General features: G+C 46.0%; 1 protein-coding gene across 7 annotated transcripts in view; it reads left to right on the forward strand.

Annotated features, from left to right (window-relative positions):
- Nucleotides 1-21875, forward strand: part of SETD5 (SET domain containing 5) — a 98408-nt gene that overhangs the window by 50957 nt on the left and 25576 nt on the right. For all 7 annotated transcript variants that reach the window (XR_010918427.1, XR_010918428.1, XM_067540523.1 and 4 more), the window contains exons 8-16: nt 401-643; nt 9065-9213; nt 11355-11472; nt 11906-12015; nt 12304-12553; nt 12762-12848; nt 18401-18664; nt 19278-19598; nt 19939-20181. Coding sequence is in view for 5 of the 7 variants with exons in the window: in XM_067540523.1 (XP_067396624.1) it covers nt 401-643; nt 9065-9213; nt 11355-11472; nt 11906-12015; nt 12304-12553; nt 12762-12848; nt 18401-18664; nt 19278-19598; nt 19939-20181 (1785 nt within the window). In the remaining 2 variants the exon portion in view is untranslated. The remainder of the gene's footprint in view (nt 1-400; nt 644-9064; nt 9214-11354; nt 11473-11905; nt 12016-12303; nt 12554-12761; nt 12849-18400; nt 18665-19277; nt 19599-19938; nt 20182-21875) is intronic.

Here is a 21875-nt window from a genome sequence, read left to right on the forward strand (position 1 = left end):
AAGGGGAGTAGGAAAAAAGGAGGTCAGGAGTCAGGTGAGAAAAATGGGTCTTGTTTTTATGTTCCCCAACCCTCTGAGTCTGGCTTCTCTCCATGCAGGACAGCTCAAGCAGCGTATACCTGGGTTTCACCCAACACAAAATTTTCCATGGGTCACTAACAAGCAGTAGTTTTATGCTCTGTAGTAGAGGGTGGAAAATTTGAAAACGCTGCCACTTCTTAGTTGCCCATGTGACCATCTGAGTATTTGAGTGGGATCTGGGGCTTGGTGAGAGATTCACTTTCCTAGCTCTGGCCACAGAGGAAGAAGGCTGGTGAACTCCATGACTTCCATCAGAGCTTCTTGGATTGAGTTTTCTCCTTGCATGTACTATTCATTTTCCCTATATTCTTTGGTGCAGAATTCTCCTTCTGAAGCACATGCCCTGGATGAGAATACAGCTGAGGGGTGGGAGAACCGGATACGGCTCTGGACAGATCAGTATGAAGAAGCCTTTACTAACCAGTACAGTGCTGATGTACAGAACCTCCTGGAACGGCATCTAAGCTCTAATAAAGAATTTGTGGGCAAAACTGCTGTGTTGGACACAATCAACAAGACAGAGTTGACCTGCAATAACACTGTTGTTGGGTCCCAGATGCAGGTAAGAACCAGTGTGGATACAGGAGTGGATGGAGGCCAATCCATTGGGTTCTAAGTGCAGGGTGTGGGCTGGGTGAGCAAGAAAACCATGGGTATAACCAGATCATTTCAGGTCCCAGATGCAGATAGAGGCAAATCCATGTATAAGTATTTGCCGTAGAGATAGGGAGGTATTATGCTATTGTTCAAGGCATTGGTAAAACCTCATCTGGAAAACTGTATGCAATTCTGGTCATCCATGTTCAAGAAAGATGAATTCACACTGGAACAGGTGCAGAGAAGGGCTCCCAGTCTGGTCAAGGGAATTGAGCCTGTCTTATAAGAGAAGGCTAAAAACATTTGGCTTGTATAGCCCAGCAAAATGAAGGCTCAGAGGAAATATGATTGGTGTCTCTACGTACAACAGGGAGATGTTCTGTTTAAGCTAAAGAACAATGTTGGCACAAGAACAAATGGATATAAGCTGGCTGTGAATAAATTCAGGCTGAAAATTAGAAGAAGGTTCCTAACCATAAGGAGTGAGGTTCTGGAATAGCCTCCCAATAGGATCAGTGCGGGCAAATAACCAAACTAGTTTTAGTTGATGAGTAGGGTTATATGATGGAGTTGCCTGCAGTATCAAGGGGCGGGCTGAACTTGATGAGCCTGAAGATTCCTTTTAGTCCTATGTTTCTATATATAGATGGAAGAGGTTAGCATAGTTCATGAGACATCAGGCCGAGAATCTTTACCACTTCTGGTACACCCTTCCCAACTCTGTTTACAGAAGAATGTGGCCCTTCTCAGGTATAGGTCCAGAAACCTTCCTGGCCCAGCCAAACCAGTGCTGCTACATAAGGGATGTTTTGTGCCTTTCTGGAATCTGTTTTCTTTTTCGTGCCAAGGTCCACACATCCATTGCAATGGGCCCGTCAGCCTTGCAGCTTAGGGGCAGAACCCAGACCTGTCAGTCACTGGAGCAGTGGTGACTTCTTGCCTCCTGATGTTCCCTCCAGTTTTTTCTGCCTTTATAGCTGGCTCAGCCAGCCCTCCCTGCTGCAAAGATTTTTCTGAGGGACATTCCGGATTTTGCTGTAGACTAGCAGTTGGACTCAGTGTCTTACCTAATTCCCAGCTGTGTCCCAGGGCTGTGCAGGGTTTTTGAGGGGGTTGTCACCTCAGCTTTGCTCCCTCCTTTTGCGGCCTTTGCATCAGCTGGTGCCTTGTAGACTTCAGGGAGTGAGCTAGGCCAAGAAAGGCCAGCGATGAAAGGAAAGGTCTGTCTCCCGCTCCCCCCTTATCGAATGTCAGCCAGCTCTGCTGGGCAAGATGCAGCCCAGTCCGGCAGGGGTTGCCTTGGCCCCCCATCCCCTAGCAGAAAGAGAGCCCAGCAGGATTGGAAAGAAGTGGCTCTGTGGCAGGCAGCCCCGCTCCCCCATCTCCAAAAGGAGAGTGATGTCAGAAGGATAGAACACCTGGTGGAAGATAGTTCTGTAGTCCCTATAGCCTGCAACAGCAGCCAGCTCTCTGACTGTGGAGCTTGACTGCTTCCTCCCCCTTCACTTACTGCGGGTTGTGGATGGAGGGCACAAGGTACAGCAGTGTTGCTGCCAATGCCACAGAGTGCAGCAAGGGGGCTTTCCCCTGCTGCTACCTCTATTATGCTCTTCCCCCTCAGTAGACCCTACTCTTATCCAAGGGAAACAGACTTCTATTGCTCATGTGGCTCCAATGCAATAGAGGGGGTAGAGCTTCTGAGGAGGCCATCCTGGAGTCTCAGCCCAGTTCGTTCCTTGAGAGACCCAGAAGGGGCCCATGTGGAGGAAGAGAGAAAGACAAGCCCAACCTCTTTGAGCACAGGGAGATTGCTAGCTACTTGAAATGCTGTCAGAGTGATCTCAGCTCGTTTGCTCCTCCCTCTGAAGTGGGATCCATATGGACAAGCTCCCAAAGGGAGATAAAATGAGTAATAAACTCAGCACCATTTTCCTGCTCACCTTCAGAGTGCAACATGGCAGATCACTGCAGAAAGATCAGGCCATAGACATTGAATTCTTGTAAGCATGCATATAGAATCATAGATGATCAGGGTTGGAACAACTCCCTGATCAAAGCTGAGGCAACCCCAACTAAATCATCCCACCCAGGGCTTTGTCAAGCCTGGCCTTAAAACCCTCTAAAGATGGAGATTCCACCACTTCTCTAGGTAACTCATTCCGGTGCTTCACCACCCTCCTAGTGAACAAGTTTTTCCTTATATCCAAGCTAGACCTCCCCCACTGCAACTTGAGACCATTGCTCTGAATTCGGTCATCTTGTACCACTAAGAACAGCCTAGCTCAGTGGTTTCCAATCTGTGATCTGCGGATCCCTGGTGGTCCGTGAGGCTACTACAGGGAGTCTGCGGAAAAGAAAAATAATATCCTCACCAAGGAAATGTACAATTTCAAATAAAACTAGTAGCATGTGGTGGTCTGTGAAATATTTGGAGGTTGAAAAGGGGTCTGCACACTCAAGAAGGTTGGGAACCTCTGGCCTAGCTCCATCCTCCCTGGAACCCCCTTTTTAGGTAGTTAAAGGCTGCTATCAAATCCCCCTCCCCCCCCATTCTTCTCTTCTGCAGACTGAACAAGCCTAGTTCCTTCAGCCTCTCCTCATAAGTCTTGTGCTCCAGCCCCCTCATCATTTTTGTTGCCCTCTCCAATTTCTCCACATCCTTTGGATAGTGGGGGGCCCAAAACTGGACAAATGTGGCCTCACCAATGCCGAATAGAGGGGAATAATCACTTCCCTCCATCTGCTGGCAATGCTCCTACTAATGTAACCCAATATGCTATTAGCCTTCTTGACAACCAGGGCACACTGCTGACTCATATCCAGCTTCTTATCCACTGTTACCCCCAGGTCCTTTTCTGCAGAACTGCTGCCTAGCCCGTCAGTCCCCAGTGTGTAGCAGTGCATGGGATTCTTCCGTCCTAAGTGCAGGACTCTGCACTTGTCCTTGTTGAACCTCATCAGATTTCTTTTGACTCAATCCTCCAATTTGTATAGGTCACACCGTATCCTATCACTGCCCTACAGTGTATCTGTCACTCCCCCTAGCTTAGTGTCATCTGCAGACTTCTGAGGGTGCAATCTATCCCATCCTCCAGATCATTAATGAAGGTGTTGAACAAAACCAGGCCCAGCGCCAACCCCTGGGGCACTCCGCTTGTTACTTGCAGTGGATTAGACATTGAGCCATTGATCACTACACATTGAACCCGATGGTCTAACCGGCTTTTTATCCATCTTATAGTCCATTCATTCAACCCCTGCTTATTTAACTTGCTGATAAGAATACTGTGGGTGACCATATAAAAAGCTTTGCTAAAATCAAGGTATATCACGTCCACCACTTTCTCCACATCCACAGAGCCATTCATCTCATCATAGAAGGCAATCAAGTTGGTCAGACATGACTTGTCCTTGGTGAATCCATGCTAACGGTTTCTGATCACCTTCCTCTCTTCCAAGTGTCTCAAAATGGATTCCTTGAGGACCTGCTCCATGATTTTTCCGGGAACTGAAATGAGGCTCACTGATCTGTAGTTCCTCCGTTTTTCCTCCTTCCCTTTTCTGAAGATGGGCACTATATTTGCCTTTTTACAATCGTCCTGGATTTCCCCCAATCGCCACAAGTTTTCAAAGATAATGGCCAATGGCTCTGCAATCACATCAGCCAACTCCCTCAGCACCCTCGGATGGATTGCATCCGGCCCCATGGACTTGTGCATGTCCAGCCTTTCTAAATAGTCCAGGACCTGTTCTTTCAGCACTGAGGGCTGCTCACCACCTCCCCATTCTGTGCCGCCCAGTGCAGTAGTCTGGGAGCTGACCTTGTCTTATCTCCCCCACCTCCAAGGGAATTCTTCCTCTTTAGGAAAGGAAGGCAAACATTCCACATCCAAGTTAGAGAATCAAATAGTAAACACTAATTTTTTTATCAAAACCAAAAAAAGAGGCTAGACTGTCAGTCCAGAGTGTAACGAGTACTATAACATTACCCTTAGGAGGTCTGCATTGCCTTAGACAATTTATAGCTGTGTATCTCTCCTCATACACACTGGGAAGGTATATAAGAGGGGAAGAGGTGTCCTGGCAGACCTAAAAGACTGGGAAAGTATCAAGTTGTCATCACCAGCTACTGCTGCGGATCGCCATGCCCAATGTCCAGGTTATTGCTCACAGCTTCTGTTGCAGGTTGCCACGCCTCACCTCCACCTCCTCCCAGCAGATAGCTATGGAGTGATGAGTGACAGCTGCCCAGATGAGGAAGAATTGACAGGCTGTAAGGGGCCTCTACCATTTACTTCTTTCAAACCTACCACCACCCACACGGTCTGAACTTTATAAGGCCAGGAGGTTCCTCAGTGCGCACCAGACAACATTTGTCCTGTTGTCACTAACAAAGATAAGTGGGGCTATTTTCCCTGATGGTCAAGGACTCAGCATTTCTAACTGGGGGAGATTTTTATCTGAGAATGGCCTCTTCACTATGCAGGTCCTTCACAAGCAGCTGAGTCCAAGCAGTACTGGCCTTAGCCCCCTCCTTCAGGCATGAAAACTCTCAGGGGGCAGTCTGACAAAAATAAACAAACATGAACAGCCCTTCAGGCTGTCCTCAGCAGTGCGAGCACGGGTGGACAGTGTTACAAGTGTAGTCCTCTCAGCCTAAAAAATCCACACAGCCTAACAGCTTCTCCCTGGAGAGAGAGAGAGAGAGAGAGAGAGAGAGAACCAGGGGTTTAGATCTTTTTCATGCAGGTAAATGGGGCTTTGGTCCTTCAAACGGATTTGTTTGAGCATCTGATTCCCAGCTATCTTAGTGATACAACGGGAACTTCACAAAAACCGGAGGCTATTCCGCATTGTCAGAAAAGTTGCCTTTTAATCCTGACTCCTGCCAGACACTATAGAAAGGAATAGAAGTGTAATATGGCAAGTTGAAGCACGTTATGAAGTACAATAGGAGAAAATTCCTCTTTGCAAGTGGTAGCTAGAACAAGTGCGGGGTCAGTAGCCGCCCTCAGGTGCCTCAGAGCTTTCTACAGGTCTTCTGACAAGCACTATCTGGAATTAGATCCCAGATTGGTGCCTCACTGTTTGAATTTGAGAGCAAAAGGGCTGTCTATAGCTTTGGCTAAATGAAGTCATTGGACATTGTCCAGAGGGGACTGTAGAAGAATTTCAGGATGAATTTTGTCCCATTCACAGTCTCAACAACCCATGGAAAGGCCATGACATGAATGAAGTAATCCATTGTGAATTTCAGATCAGAGTACTACAACCTGGTCCCCATCCTATTTTTAGCCTCAGAGAATCATGGACAAGCAGAGCTAAGCCCTGTATGAAACATCTAAATAAGTTCCTGAAGGAGGCTTGTCATCAAAACATTGCATTTCCACTTAACCATTTTCTGATCATTCTTATATTTTGTAGATGGCTGACAGCCTCTCTCCTTTTCGAACTTCGATCTTTACCATTTGATCTTACATGTCCTCCCAGAGTCTCCTTTCAGGACATGGTAACAATAATGTTGTTGTCTCTAGGGAAGAAGAAAGTCACTTTTGTTCTTCGATAATATATCTGATAAAGGTCTGTGCAGAAAAAGTGAAGGAAACACAGTGATATGGTTCGTAGCATATCTTTGATCAAGGATGGACTCCTGGTGCCAGGAAAGTCTATCATAGGCCTGGACTGAGGATGAATCCTATCAGGAAAAAGGTCTCAGATCAGAAAAACGTTAAAAGAAAGTGAAGAATGGCCATAATGGAAAACAAGAAGTGTCACAAACAAAAATCCAGTTCTTACTGGACCCTGTTTGGAATTCTGATCTCATATACAGGCATGCTTCAATGATCCAGAGTTTGTGAGATATCTATCCAGTAATTCTTGGTATCCCTTCTGCATCTCACCCTGTTTCATGCATTGGCAGAGATCTAGTTCCAGTTGCATATTCTTCACTCCCACAGCTGGTAAATGCAGAGAATCAAATTTTTTTTAAGTGATCTTCCCAATTCAGTTCAAGGAATGGATACCAGAAGGAGAACACAGCATCCACCACTGGGACACAATGATTTTTTGTTTTTTCCATAGAAAACAGAGCTGTATTGGTCCAACAATCAGCATGTGTGTCTCATACGATTTTCATAATAATGAAAAACATGATCAGCCTTACCGCAAAGAGGAATTCTGTCCTAGGCAGAGCAGAGTTTCCCATCTCACTGTTCACTACCCATCAAAGATTGGCAGAGTGTCTCCTACACCCAGAAATACCTTGCTCATCATAAATCCATTTGGTGGGCTGGTGATGGACCTTTTTGCATCAGGAAACAATAAAGTACCCTGTGGGATCTCACTGTAACAGGACCTGGGATGTAAGGAAATGAATGACACTTCAAAAAGCTGGGCAAAATCCCTCCTGTATGTCTTCCCACCTTTTCCACTGCTCCCTGGATAGAAAGGAGAGAGCAGTAGTGATGCTGTTTATACCTTTCTGGCTGTAGAGGCTATGGCTTTCAGGCTGGATTAGCCTAGCATTGGTGCTTTGGATGTTTTTCTCATAGAAGAGGTCTGCTATTGAAAGCTGTTTTCATCTGGAACCAGACTGGTTTAAAATAAATACTTGGATGAAGTGATTATTGCTCTCCTGGACCACAATAGAGAGCGTACTCGACTGCCTGGTGCAAAGTCCATAGTATAACTACCATGTTAAACTAATGAAGCATAGACTTGAATTCCTCCAAGAGGTTTTTATTGTGGGTGTACAAGAGTGTCCAAGCAAAAAGAACAAGTCGCTGTAGTACAGTGTTCTCAGCATGTCCAAAAAAGGAAGTTTTGTACAAATCAACATTAAACCTTTGGGCATCAGTCTGATTCCTACCATACAAAGTCACAGAGCCGTGACTCTGGCCTGGTCTGCACTGCTGGCGAAATTCGGTGACAGTCAATGGGAGTTATGCAAGCTACGCAGTGTAGCTTGCATAACTCCCGTCAACTTCGTAACTTCCCTTTAGAGTGCTGTCTCCACTGTGCTGCGCCAATGGGAAGTGCGTACCTCTCGATGCAGCGCTATGCATTTTAGGGAGGTGGTTTAATTGAATCGACTTCCAGATCGATTGAGCGGGTCTTCACTGCTGCTCAATCAATCTGGATTGTTCAATCTGACGGCGGCGATTTTGCTGCTATCAGTGTGTACATACCCTTTGAAATCTCATTCTGCTCCTTACAGCACTGGCCGGATTGAACCCCTGCAGGAAGTGTTATAACACTTTATATCCATCAGAGTAGGCCTCCTGATATCTGCTGTCTCTAATCAGAAGTGTGTTTTTTGTTTTAAGTTCGGAGCTTTCTCCAGTGAGCCACAGTATTGTACTTTTAACTCAACCAGGCAATCCTCACATCTGTCATAGCATTCATTTCCTATGTTAGTTCAAAAAACATTCTTCCTTCAGTGAAGCAATCCAGCCCTTGGGAACACTGACAGTCTTGGGGCAGAGTAGTCACATCTTGTGTAATTGAGATTTGCTAGACAGGCATGAGGCCAACAATACATAAATTCACCAAGTTGGTATATTGATCATCCAGTCTTAGCCAATGCCATTTCTTTTCTTTTAGCTGAAGTCTTCTCCATGAATTGGTGTTCAGAGGAAGATGGAAGATAATTTATATATAATCTACCTCATTTTGAGTGTCCAAACATTAAAAGGGTGATCCTCCTTCCCACCCTGAAGGCACAATGCTTTGACAATCCCACTGTAACAGCTCTGTGGACCTTAGCATGAAGAAAAATAGGAAAGTTTTATCCATGCTTACCTGAAAATTCACTTTCTTCAAGTATTAAGGTCCACAGATCGAACCCATCCTGGAGACACAGGGATCATCCAGAAGAGAGAAGGAAATTGACTTCCAAGGATTTGGGTTTGTTGTCATTAGGAAGAATTTACCAGGCTCAGCAGTGAGAGAAATTGTGCTTTTTCTTCAATTTGTAAGTTACGAAAGTCATTTTGAATTATCCTGGCTGTGGAAATTATCTCAGCTGGAGGGAAGGAACTTAAAGTGGTAGGGCATTCTTCTATGCCAATGATTGTCAGGTGTGGTGTGGCAAGCAGGCTGAAATACTGATTATTGTAATGGATCTGTGGGCCTTATTAATTGAAGAAAGGACATGTTTGGGTAAACGCACGTACATTTTCCTGTTCCCTTGAATAAACATTGTTTCATGGTCATGTCGTTGCCCAAGTGTCTGTCTTGGAGTGACTGGTAACGAGCTGGTCAGAATTCCCAGGTACTATTAGCAGAAATCAGTTTGTTCATATGTAAATCACAGGATAAAGTCTACAGGGCTGTTGCATGAGGTTCCATTTTGAGTTCTCTTGTTTTGTTCTGGTTTCCATTGCAGTTGCAGCTGGGAAGAGTGACTCGGGTTCAGAAGCACCGGAAGATCTTGAGGGCAGCAAGAGACTTGGCATTAGATACCCTTATAATTGAATATCGAGGAAAGGTTATGTTACGGCAGCAGTTTGAGGTCAATGGGCATTTCTTCAAAAAGTAAGAGTACTATGCAATGACCAGTGTGAGAGCACAAGGGGCATGGAGTGACTGAGGATCTCTATGGGGGAACCACTCTCTGCCAGAGATTCTGCCGCAGGGTTCATACAGTTGTGCTATGCATAGAAAAGTAAAAAAGATTCAAAACAGTGCAGATCAAGTTGAGGGAGATTCCCACAACTAAGGCATTCTTTTTAGGTGACAAAGCTGAGGAGTTGTCTCAGACTGAGGTGTCAGTACAGGAGGTTTTGGAACAAATTGATAAATTAAACAGTAATAAGTCACCAGGACCAGATGGTATTCACCCAAGAGTTCTGAAGGAACTCAAATGTGAAATTACAGAACTGCTAACTGCGGTGTGTAATCTATCGCTTAAATCAGCCTCTGTTCCAGATAACTGGTGGATAGTTCGTGTGTCACTGATTTAAAAAAAAAAAAAAAAAGTCTCCAGAGGCAATACAGGCAGTTACAGGCCGGTAAGCCTAACTTCAGTACCAGGCAGATTGGTTGAAATTATAGCAAAGAACAGAATTACCAGACACATATATGAACACAAGATGTTAGGGAAGAGTCAACCTAGCTTTTGTAAAGGGAAATCATGCCTCGCCAATCTATTTGAATTCTTTGAGGATGTCAACAAACATATGAATGAAAGTGATTCAGTGGATATAGTGCACTTGGACTTTCAGAAAGCCTTTGAGAAGATCCCTCTCCAAAAACTCTTAAGCAAAGTAAGGAGTTATGGGATAAGGGTCCTCTCATGGATCGATAACTGTTTAAAAGATAGGTAACAAAGGGTAGGAATAAATGGTCATGTTTCACAGTAGAGAGAGGTAAATAGCAGGGTCCCCCAACAATCTGTACTGGGGCCAGTGCTGTTCAACATATTCCTAATTATCTGGAAAAGGAGAGTAAACAGTGAGGTGGCAAAGTTTACAGATGAAACAAAATTACTCAAGATAGTTAAGTCCAAAGCTGATTGCGAAGAGTTACAAAGAGATCTCAAACATGGATGACTGGGCAACAAAATGGCAGGTGAAATTCAGTGTTGATAAATGCAAAGTAATGCACATTGGAAAACATAATCGCAGCTATACATACAAAATGATGGGGTCTGAATTAGTTGTTATCACTCTAGAAAGAGATCTTAGCATCACGATTGATAGTTTTCTGAAAACATCTGCTCAAAATGCAGCAGCAATCAAAAAAAGCTAACAGAATATTAGGGACCATTAGGAAAGAGAGAAATAATAGAACAGAAAATATAATGCCGCTATGTACATCCATGGTATGCCCACACCTTGAATACTTGTGTGTTTCTGGTCATCCCATCTCAAAAAAGATACATTAGAATTGGGAAAGGATGGGGGGGGGCAACAAAAATGATTAGTGGTATGAAACAGCTTCCATATGAGAGAGACTATTCAGCTTGGAAGAGAGGTGACTGAGTGGGGATATGATAGAGATCTATCAAATCATGACCGGTGTGGAGAAAGTGAAAAGGAAGTGTTACTTTCTCCTTCATATAACACACAAACCAGTGATCATGCAATGCAATTAATAGGCAGCAGGTTTAAAACAAATATAACAAAGCACTTCTTCACGCAATCCACAGTCATCTTGCAGCACTCGTTGCCAGGGATGTTGTGAAGGCCAAAAGTATAATTGGGTTTGAAAAAGAATCAGATATGTTCATGGAGGATAGGTCCATCAGTGGCTATTAGCCAAGATGGTCAGGGATGCAGCCCATGCTCTGGGTGTCCCTGGCCCACTAAGTGCCAGAAGCTGGGATTGGACAACAGTGGACAGTTCACTGGGTAAATTCGCCTGTTCTGTTCACTCTCTGAAGCTTCTGGCACCGGCCTCCGTCGGAAGACAGGATACGGGGCTAGACCAGTGGACTGGCCCCAGATGACTGTTCTTATGCTCTTCTGTGTTTGTCCATTTATGGAATAAAAATCTCTTCTCTTTTTGGGGTAGATCTGTTTGTATTAAGAGTTAGGCACTGCATGAGCTCCCTGAGTGAAAGCAGCAAAGGAAGAGCTGCTTCCCACATTCCTGGTCAGTAAAAGCTGGCTGTTACATTGGTGGTTCAAATTGAGTCGGGGGGGGGGAATTACAAGACTTTGTTACTTCCCTAGGCCATACCCCTTTGTGCTGTTCTACTCCAAGTTCCATGGTGTTGAGATGTGTGTGGATGCCCGCACCTTTGGCAATGACGCCAGGTTCATCAGGCGTTCCTGTACACCAAATGCAGAGGTAAACTTCCTGCTCCCCTTCAGTGGAAACACAGGCCAGTATAGCCCTTTTCACAAGCACCCACACTCTGAATAAAATGTAGTGAGCACAGGTAATGTCAGTAAAGAGACGGGAGAGGAACTTGATAATCCAGCTGAGGGCTGCAAAGCTTTTTCCCATTTAGCTGCCTGAAGACTGAAGATGAGAAGGGGCTGGGGAGGGGGAAGAGCTTGGGCAACACAGGGCCTGAGAGAGCTAGGGAAGGGAAGACTTGTCGGGTTCCTCTGGTCAAGGTGTAGGAGTGGTCTGGGATAGGACGAGGGCAGAAAAGCAGGGAGAATCGAGAGGGTAATTTTAGCACACTACGCCGGAACTCCCTGGAAGGAGACTTCTCCCTTTGGAGTGAGGAACATCTCTCTTGGGGTGTCAGTGTCTGTCTGCTTTGTTTGTGAAGGTCCGTCATGTGATTGCTGATGGGATGATCCACCTGTGTATCTATGCTGTTGCGTCCATTGCTAAGGACACAGAGGTCACCATCGCCTTTGACTACGAGTACAGCATCTGGTGAGTCCCTCATCTCACCAGCTCTGTGCTGGTCTCCTGGCACAGATTTCCTCCTGCTCCAGCCCCTTCCTCTTTTCTTATATTTTGCTCACTTAGCTGCGGAATTGCATTTTCATGCATTTTATTCTGCCCGGTTCTACTGTCCTCTTCTGTGATAGAGGCTGGAAGGTAGCAGGCTCTCTTTGCCTTGGCTCCTGGTGAGATCTGTAGTAGGAGATGCATTGAATGTCTCTGTAGGAGGGCTGAGAAATGAGGAGTGACACAGATAATGTTTGTGTTTTGGACCAGCAACTATAAAGTGGACTGTGCATGTCACAAGGGGAACAGGAATTGCCCTGTACAGAAACGGAGCCCGAATGCTGCAGAACACCTACCTCCACCTGTTCTAAGCGCACTGATGATTGGGGCAGAAACAAGGCGTCGGAAAGCCCGTAGGAGGGAACTAGAATTGGAACAGCAGGGCGTTGCATCAGATGAGAACAGCAACCAGCAGGCAGAAGAAGTTCCAGAGGGACCTACTGCAGCCAGTGACAATGAGGTAAAATTGGACACCTTACAATGCCAGGTGCTTGGTCATTCATGGTGAAGGAATATGGTTCTATAAGGCTCTGTAGTCTCCAGAATAAGAATTGCAACAGCTCTTTCTTAAGCTTCATCCAAGTGAGATACCAAAACTAACCCTAGTCATTTTCAAACTCCTCCATATTTTCGTTTTGCAATGGGGACTGCTTCTCTCTGCTCTTTAGGCTGCAGACAAGGAACAGAAGCAAGAGGAGGGGGAAAGAGAGGAGGAGGCTGTGGATGAGCAGGGAGCCCTGGTTCACAGCAGACGGGTGAGTACCTCATCTACTCTGATCTGTATTTTCTTTTTTGATGGCAGGTATATAGGATGGAGCAGGTCACAGAGGGCAGATTTTGTGACATGATTCCAAACTGTCTGAAACCATTGACTTTTGTCAGGAAGGGTGAACCAGGCAGAGTTCACATCCCAGCTGGTTAGGCTCCTGCAAGTTAGAGATGGAGAAAATCTAGGGACTAGGACAGGATTGTTCCCAAGTTAAAGAAGCAACTACCCTTACTTTGGGGGACTGTCCCACAGCCTATAACATCCAGTTGGCAAGAATGTTTTCCTTTCTTGGTTTCATCCATTTAGTCCTAACTCCCTTCTTGGTCACTCAGTAATTTTTCCTCACTCCCTGTATCCAAACACTTCAAAGTAAATATTTTTAGGTTACTATCATGTCCGTATGGCTGCTCCCCCTCTCCCCCCCCACCCCCGGTAGCCTAGCCAAGTTTATAGATACTTAGATTGGTTTAATCTTTCCTCGCACCCATACATCAATCCCTCCAGGTCTCTGACCATTTTATTTCTTTCTGAATTCCCTCCAACTTTTCTGCAAGGTAGCTAATGCGCAAGGATGCATGTCTTCTCTGTATCTTTTATTAGTGAGTCTCGTTTGTGCACAAGTAGTTGTAAAAGTCCTTCTCAGTCTGCTTAGATTTCTAGCAACACACAGTCCTTTTGCTCTTTTTCTGGCCTTTTGCTTGCATCCCTAGCTGCTATGGGTTTCTGGTGTGGTTACTTTCTTTTTATCCTCAGATCTTTGAGGAGACCCTTGAATCAACACTACAGTCCTTCCTGGCATTTTTCCAGAAGAGTTGTAGTCTATTGTGCCTTCTTTATAGCATTTGTGTTGCTTTTCTGGATTGTAAAGTTTTCTGTATAACTCAGGATTGGTTTTTTATGTATATATCTCAAGAGGATTTCTATCCTGGGATGTGTCCTTGGCATTAATTAAAAATGCAATAAAAATAACAGCAGTACGTACTCCATCCCACCATGTACCTGCCACCAAACAATTCAAAATCTCCCATCTCGCCTGTTCCTCGAAGTGCCTTAGCCCTTTCCTAAATGCCTGCTTCAACACATTGAGTCTGTCTCCATTGGCGTCCTGCAGGGATCAGTTCTTCTCCCTACTCTCATCAACTTTTTTTATCAGGGACCTGGACGAAAACATAAAATCACCACTAATGAAGTTTACAGCTGACACAAGAATTGGTAAATAATGTAGAGAACAGGTCACTGATTCAGAGTGATCTGGGTTGCTTTGTAAACGGAGTCTAAGCAAACACTTGTGTTTTAATCCAGCTAAATGTAAATGCATATATCTAGGAACCAAGGAATGTAGGTCATATTCACAGGATTGAAACTGTGGTTGAGTTTCAAAGGGGATTTGAGTAGATGATGGCGGAGGCAAGAGATGTTGAAGGGAAAAGTCAAGATTCGCAGATGCAAGCTGTACTGGAGAACCCAGAGGGTAGACAGCTGCATGAGGAAAATGGCCAGTGGAAGCATGTGACTATCAGAACCAGCAGAGAAAAAGACCAGCTAGTGAAGGAGAAATAAGAGCTCAGGAACAGGTTTGTTGCGTTGGAAAATGAAGAAGGGAAACAACAGGCATAATAGAAGGTGGGGGAGGGCAAGGAAGAAGAGAAGAGCAGCTAACCCTATAAGAGGGGATGAGTCAGTGGAGATAGCCAGAGTTCAGAGCCCCAGAAGATACAGGATGACTCTCAGAAGATTGCAAAGAAGAACAAAAGATAAGAGGACTTGCAGCCGGAAAGATCAGGAAGTAGCTGGAGAATCCCACCAACCCCAGGTCTATGTGACTGGTCACTCCCCTACTCAGAACAGACAGGCCTGTCCCCACAGCTGATCTGGAGAACAGAAGGGTGTGCTGTCTACCAGGGCTGAGATGCGGGATGTGGGCTTGAGCTGAAGAGGATCCTAATGGGAGCAGGAAAGAATCCACTGACGGTCCTTCATGTGGGAACAAATGATACTGCCCGATTCTCCCTGGAATGCATCACGGGAGATTTTGCCAGGCTGGGGAAGATGCTTAAAGAAATGGAGGCTCAGGTGATCTTCAGTGGGATTCTGCCTGTCACTAGAGGAGGAGAACGAAGGTGAGACAAGATTATGATGATCAACAGCTGGTTCAGGCAGTGGTGCTATAGTGAGGGCTTTGGGATGTTCGACCCCTGGGGAGGCATTCATGGATAGAGGACTGGTCTCGTAGAATGGACTCCATCTGAATAGGAAGGTAAATAGAGTTCTGAAGTGGAGGTTGGCACAGCTGATTAAAACCACTTTAAACACAGAACTCAGGGGAGACAGTTGGGAGACGCTCATGTAATCTCCATGCCTGATTCTAATATTGACCAGGAGGAAAATTGAGAGAGAGAATACAGCAATGGAGAAAGGAAGAGCAGGTGGTAGGAGAATGGACATGAACAGGAAAGATTATGCCAATACCAGTAAAGCTAACTGACTGATTTTTGACTACTGGTGGTAGATATGCCAGTGGCTGTGAAGGGATGGCATATGGGGTGGGTTCTGAGTTATTTCTTGGGTGTCTGGCTGGTGAGTCTTGCCCACATGCTCAGGGTTTAACTGATCACCATATTTGGGGTCAGGAAGAAATTTCCCTCCAGGGCAGATTGGCAAAGGCTCTGGGGGGTTTTCACATTCCTCTGTAGCATGGGGCATGGCTCACTTGCTGGTGGATTCTCTGTACCTTAAAGTCTTTAAACCATGATTTGAGGACTTTAATAACTCAGTCAGAGGTCAGGGGTCTGTTACAGAAGTGGGTGGGTGAGGTTCTGTGGCCTGTGTTGTGAAGGAGATCAAACTAGATGATCATATTGGTCCCTTCTGACCTTAGAGCCTACAGGGTAGGCAATACTGGCAATAGAATGACTACCGAATTGGATGAGGAATCTGGGCAAAGCCAAGCAGAAACAACTATGATGTTTGTATATCAATGCAAGGAGCCTGGATAACAAAATGGAGGAACTAGAACTACTGGTGCAGGAAGTGAGAGTAGGTATTAGAGCAGAGGTCCCCAAACTATGAGGCACACCCCCCCAAGGGGGGCATAGAGGAATGGGGTTTTTTTTTTGGGGGGGGGAGGGAACACCGTAGTGCCCAGGCCCACCCCCATGGGTGGTGGGGAGGGAGCGCCATTCTGCCCCAAGCTCTGCTCTGGGCCCAGTCCCCAACCACGGCCCCAGTTGCAGCACATGGTCTTGGTGCCCAGTCCCCCTTTGCCCCCCCCCCCCCTTGGCGCCTGGCCCCCTGGCCATAGCAGCCCCACTCCCAGCCTCAGCTCCCAGCCCCAACCGCAGTGCCCCCGACCATGGCCCCACTCCCCTCCCCAGCTGGAGGCCATGTGGACCACTGTATTAGAGGGATAACAGAGACATTGTGGAATAGTAGTCCTGATTTGAATACAGGTATTGAAGGGTCTGTGCTGTTCAGGAAAGACAGAAATCAAGGTAAAGGTGGTGGAGCATTATATATTAATGATGAGGTAGATTATAAAGAAATTATGGAATGGATAAAATAGTATCTGGGTCAAAATCACTTTGAGGAAGAAGCTACCAGAGGTTCATCTGGGATAGTACTTGGGGCATGCTACAGACTCCAAGGATTCTATTTGGATAGAGACTTCTTCAGTGTTTCCAGTGACATAAACACTACTGGGAATTGTGTGATTATGGGAGACTTTAACTTCCCGGGTATAGATTGAAGGGCAAGTGTTCCTAATAATAGCAGGAGGTGGATTTTCCTGGATGTGACAGCTGACAGGTTTCTTCATCAAATAGTTGCCGAACCAACAGGAGGTGATGCCATTTTAGATTTGGTATTGGTGAGTAGTGAGGACCTCATAGAAGAGTTGGTTGTAGGGGGACAACGTTGGTTTGAGTGATCATAAGTAATTCAGTTTAAACTAAATGGAAGGATAAACATAAATAGATCTGCAACAAGAGTCTTTGATTTCAAAAGGGCAAACTTTAAAAAAAGAAGGGAATTATTAGGGAAGGGAAGTGGACTGGACTGAAGAACTCAAGAATCTGAATGTGGGGGAGACAGGATTACTTTGTCAATGTTGCAGAAGCTCTCTGAAGCCTGCATCCCAAGCAAGGGAAAAAATTCATGGGGAAGGGTTGCAGACCAAGTTGGATGAGAGAGCATCTCAAACGGGATTAAGAGAAAACAGAAAGCCTACAAGGAATGGAAGATGGGAGGGATCAGCAAGGAAAGCAACCTCTTGGAGGTCAGAAAGTGTAGGGATAAAGTGAGAACTGCCAAAAACCAAGTAGAGTTGGACCTTGCAAAGGAGATTAAAACCAATAGTAAAAGGTTCTATAGCCATATAAATAAAAATAAAACAAAAGAAGTGGGACTGCTAAAGACTGAGGGTGGGGTGGAGATTAAAGATAATCTAGGCATGGCCCAACACCTAAACAAATACTTTGCCTCAGTTTTTAATAAGGGTAATGAGGAGTTTGGGAATAGTGGCAGCGTGGCTAATGGAAATGATATAGAAAATACCACATCTGAGATGGAAGTCAAACTCAAACGTCTTAATGGGACTAAATCGAGGGGCCCAGATAATCTCCATCCAAGAATATTAAAGGAACTAATGCATTAAATTTTAAGCCCAATAGCAAGGATTTTTAATGAATCTATAAACTCGGGGGTCGTACCCTATGAATTGCTAATATAAAATATAAAATTGCTAATATAGTAGCTATTTTTAAGAAGGGAAAAAAGTGATCCAGGAAACTACAGCCCTGTTACTTTCACCTCAATTATATGCAAGGTCTTGGAACAAATTTTGAAGGAGAAAATAGTTAAGGACATATAGGTAAACAATAATTGGGATAAAATACAGCATGGTTTTACAAAAGATAAATCGTGCCAGACCAACCTGATCTCCTTTGAGAAGATAACTGATTTTTTAGACAAAAGAAATGCAGTAGATGTCATCTACCTTGATTTCAGTAAGGCATGTCCAGGAAATCAACAGATTCAGGGTACGTCGAATCAAGCAGGGTGGGAAGCATGAATTCAAAAGCTGAAGGCCAATCATGAAGAATGCTCCATCAGCAACTCTCCTATGCGGAGGGTGCTGCACTTGAATGTCCCACTGATCTCAACTGAGGCAATAGTAAAACGTGACTCTGTTGTTCGTGTTGGAGAGAGATGCCGGGTTGTTTGGGTTACATAAAAGGTCTCCTTCTCTCCTACTAGCTTAAGACCAGGCTAATAAGTCTGCCAGTTCTAATGCCAGGAGGCTGGTCCCTTAATTCTTTAAGTTGAGACAGTCTAATTCAAGCAGTCTCCTTTCACTATGTGGCATTCCAGTTCTTCATGAATCCATAATCCTCCCCACTGCCCTTCTGCACCATCACCTTGGTGGACCATACCCTGTCCAGGGCCCCTCCCCCACACCGTACTCCTGTTCTTTTTCTTACCCTTTCCTGTTCTCTTCCTTGCCTGGTATTGCTGACTTGGACATATTCTTGTGTGTGCTAGTCCCGGGAGGAGAGGAAGGTAGAAGCCATCATGCACATGTTTGAAAACTTGGAGAAGAGAAAGAGAAGACGAGAGCAGCCCTCAGATCGGAGCAGCACAGATGCTGAATTCATCGTTAACCCTGAGGCTTCTGAACTAGAGGAGTTGAAAATGGAGACTCCTGAAGCTGAAGACGTCAGTTCAGCTTTAAGTGGGGCTGCTCCAAGCACTCCTAACGGCAGCAACAATGTTGGGGTGAACACACGGCGGTCCACACAGGCAGTAGTAAGTTGGGGTAGGGTTGTTGCATTGCTTACACCAAGGCGAGTTCAACCACAGCCCCTTTGGTGTGTTGCAAGGATTAATATCTAGTGGCCAAGGGTCTGAATCTTTGTAGTGCGCTGATGTGATTTCCAGCTGGCTGCTGGCGCTGGAACCAGGGAGGAAGGCCTTTGCTCAGTTTCAGTTAACCACTCTGTGCTGGAGCTGAATGCCTATTGCCAAAGTCCCCTGGGGGTGGGGATGTGGACAGGTCGTTGTCAGTGCTAGCCGCGCTCAGGAATGGCAAGTTACTTTCACACAGTTGGTAAGTCTCAGGCTGCTGCGTTTTGATATGTTCTTGTTGAAGCCGAGACCATTCCTGAGTCTGCCTGTCGGTCCCTTTCCCACCCCAGAGGGGAGATGCTTGCTACTGCAGACGTGAGAAAAGGCAATAAACTGAGGCACAGAAGTGTCCAGCACTTCAAGAGGATTCCTGAAGCCATACCTCTGCCCAGCCCCCTCAGAGCCCAGCGTTAGAAGGGTCCAGTCGTACAAAGCTAGCTAGACATGCCCGAAACAAGGAGAGGAAGTGGGAACCTTAGAAATGCCCATATGGATGACCTGCTTTGCATTGTAGGATGCAGTTCCGGAAAAGACGATCACGAAGCCAGTTCCAGCCAAACCCTCCAGGCCCCGACCCAAAAGTCGTTTTTCTCGATATCGGACCAGTTCAGCACAAAGATTGAGAAGGCAGAAGCAGGCCATTTCCCAGCAGACTGAGCTCTCCCAGGCTGTCCCAGAGGAGGGAAGCAGCATCAGCTCAGTACCTGCCGCAGATGTCAGCAGCATAGAGGGTACAGGAGAAAGTAAGCAATCGATGGGGTCTGACCCAACTGTGATGCTGGCCACAGGATCCCAGTCTAACCGGGCCACAGTAAAGTACCCCAAAACTAAAAAGGTAAGGGGGTGTGAGAGTCTCCATCAAACATGGGAGGGGGTGGGCTGTGCCGTGCCAGGCCCCGAGGGAGAAGGCTGGGTTGTGCAAAAGGAGTTTACAGTAGACTTTCCGTGAATCTGATGCATAGTGCTAACATAGTTCTCTTCCGGGGTGTTTCCTTGAGGACATCACTGCTGTCTGTGATGAGATCTGTCAGGTTCCTCACCCCTTGCATTCCCTGCAGAACATAACGGAGTGCTTGGTGTGGTGTGTCTTGGGCAGGAGCCCTTACATACTCTGTTTTACTGCTGTCATTCTTCACCTGCTCCTGCTGTATTTGTAATTGCACTCTCTGCTTCAGTATCTAGTTACAGAATGGCTGAATGACAAGGCAGAAAAGCAGGAATGCCCCATCGAGTGTCCTTTACGAATTACTACAGACCCAACCGTTTTGGCAACAACCCTCAACATGTTGCCAGGTCTTATCCACTCCCCACTGATTTGTACCACACCCAAACACTACATCCGCTTTGGCTCGCCCTTCATCCCTGAGAGACGCCGAAGGCCGCTTCAACCAGATGGGATATACAGCTCCTGTAAAAAGGTATGTCTGCTCATGTCCTCTTCCTTCAGGGCTTCAATACTTACTTTATTTTATCATCAGCGCTTTCTTGTAAAGGCTTGTTGTGTTAAGATTGTCACCATGCAATCACAATGCGTTCGCCCTACTTCAGCATATTGCTGTGTACTCTAGGGCAGTGTTTCTCAGTGACTGGTCTGTGGACCGGCGCCAGGCCGTGTCGGCTTCCTTGCTGGTCCCTGAGATCTCCCTGACAGTTTAGGAAGGCAGCAAGTTGGTCCCTGGTATCAAAAAGGTTGAGAAACACTGCTGTAGAGTGAGATCAGTGGAGTTGAGGGTGAGGACACGCTGAGTGTTAGTGCATGTTCTCAGATTCCTTGTGGACCGTTCCCAGAGCTCACAGAAAAGTGAAATGGTAACGAAGGAGGAGATTGGAACCTGGGTCTGAATGTGCTGAAGTGCCCCTGAGGCCTGGAGTGGGTGTGCCGGGGCTGTAAAGGAAGCAGAGAAGAAAGCTCTCTTCTTGTGTCTGGATGCGTTGAGGAATTGCCCGGTAGGGAGAAGTTCAAGGGCTAGAGAGTCTGGTGTGTCCAGCCCCTGATCAGAATGCTTTCCTGTCCCCCGAGATCCAGCGCACTAGAGCCCGGTCTCTCCTGTGCGCAGCAGGCAGCACCAGAACAAGGGGAGAGCCATGTGCTCGGCCTCTTGGCTGAGATCCCGGCCAGGTAGCCTGGTTAGTTCTCACTGCTCCTTTCTGGAGTGAGGGGCCAACCCAGCTTGAAAGGCTGAGATCATCCTCTGAAACCTAATCCCGCCTCTCCCCATGTGGCGGTGGGGATCTGAACAGCTTCAGGGGCAGCTTTGTGATAACGGATTTTTCATCTTCCAGTGTGATTGCATATCCTAACCTGATAGAGAGGTCAGCATTCTGTATGATGGATGCCACTCTTTTACTGAGACTGTAAGAACTGGATTTGGTCACAAGGTGTTCCTGACTCCATGACATGGATTAACTGATTGGACAAACTCGCAAGAGTGAATCCCTTCATTTCTTATGACTGGGTCCTAGTCAGTGCAAGGAGGAATTACGATTAGCCGGGGGCCTCGCCTATTTAGGGTTCTACGGAGATTGGTTCTGTCACTGTTGATGATGTATGTGAACATATAACTCTGTCATCCAACCATCTTTACCTCTCCTGCTGCTTGGCTAAAATTCAGAATGAATCCAGGCAGATAAAATGAAGATACTGTTTTGTAAGCCGTGATCTGGAGGAGCAAGCTGGTCGTGATTTTTGTTTGTAGTGTGGTTGTAGCCATGTTGGTCCCAGGATATGAGAGAGAAGGTACGTGAGGGAATATCTTGTACTGGACCAACTTCAGCTGGTGGAAGGGATAAGCTTTCCAGTTTCACAAAGCTCTTCCTCAGGTGTTTAGAAGGTAATCAGAGTGTCCAAGCTAAATACAAGGTGCGACAGATTAAGCATAAGGGGTTCACGTGCTGTAGGAGACCACTTAAAATGAAGGGTTAGCAGGCAGTGAGGTGTGTTACAAATTGTTGTAAGGAACCATAAAACCAGCGTCTCTAAGTTGTTTGTTGTGCCCAGACTGAATGTAGAATGATAAGTTCTTGTTTTTCCAGACTCTGAGTGACCTTGGTCAGGTCCCTCTCTGTGCCTCAGTTTACACATCTGTAAAATAGGATTACCTCACTCAAGGGG

The sequence above is a fragment of the Emydura macquarii genome, unplaced genomic scaffold (genome assembly GCF_026122565.2).
Source record: "Emydura macquarii macquarii isolate MOO-44397 ecotype Brisbane River unplaced genomic scaffold, CSIRO-AGI_Emac_v2 contig_71, whole genome shotgun sequence".
Taxonomy (NCBI): Eukaryota; Metazoa; Chordata; order Testudines; family Chelidae; genus Emydura; species Emydura macquarii.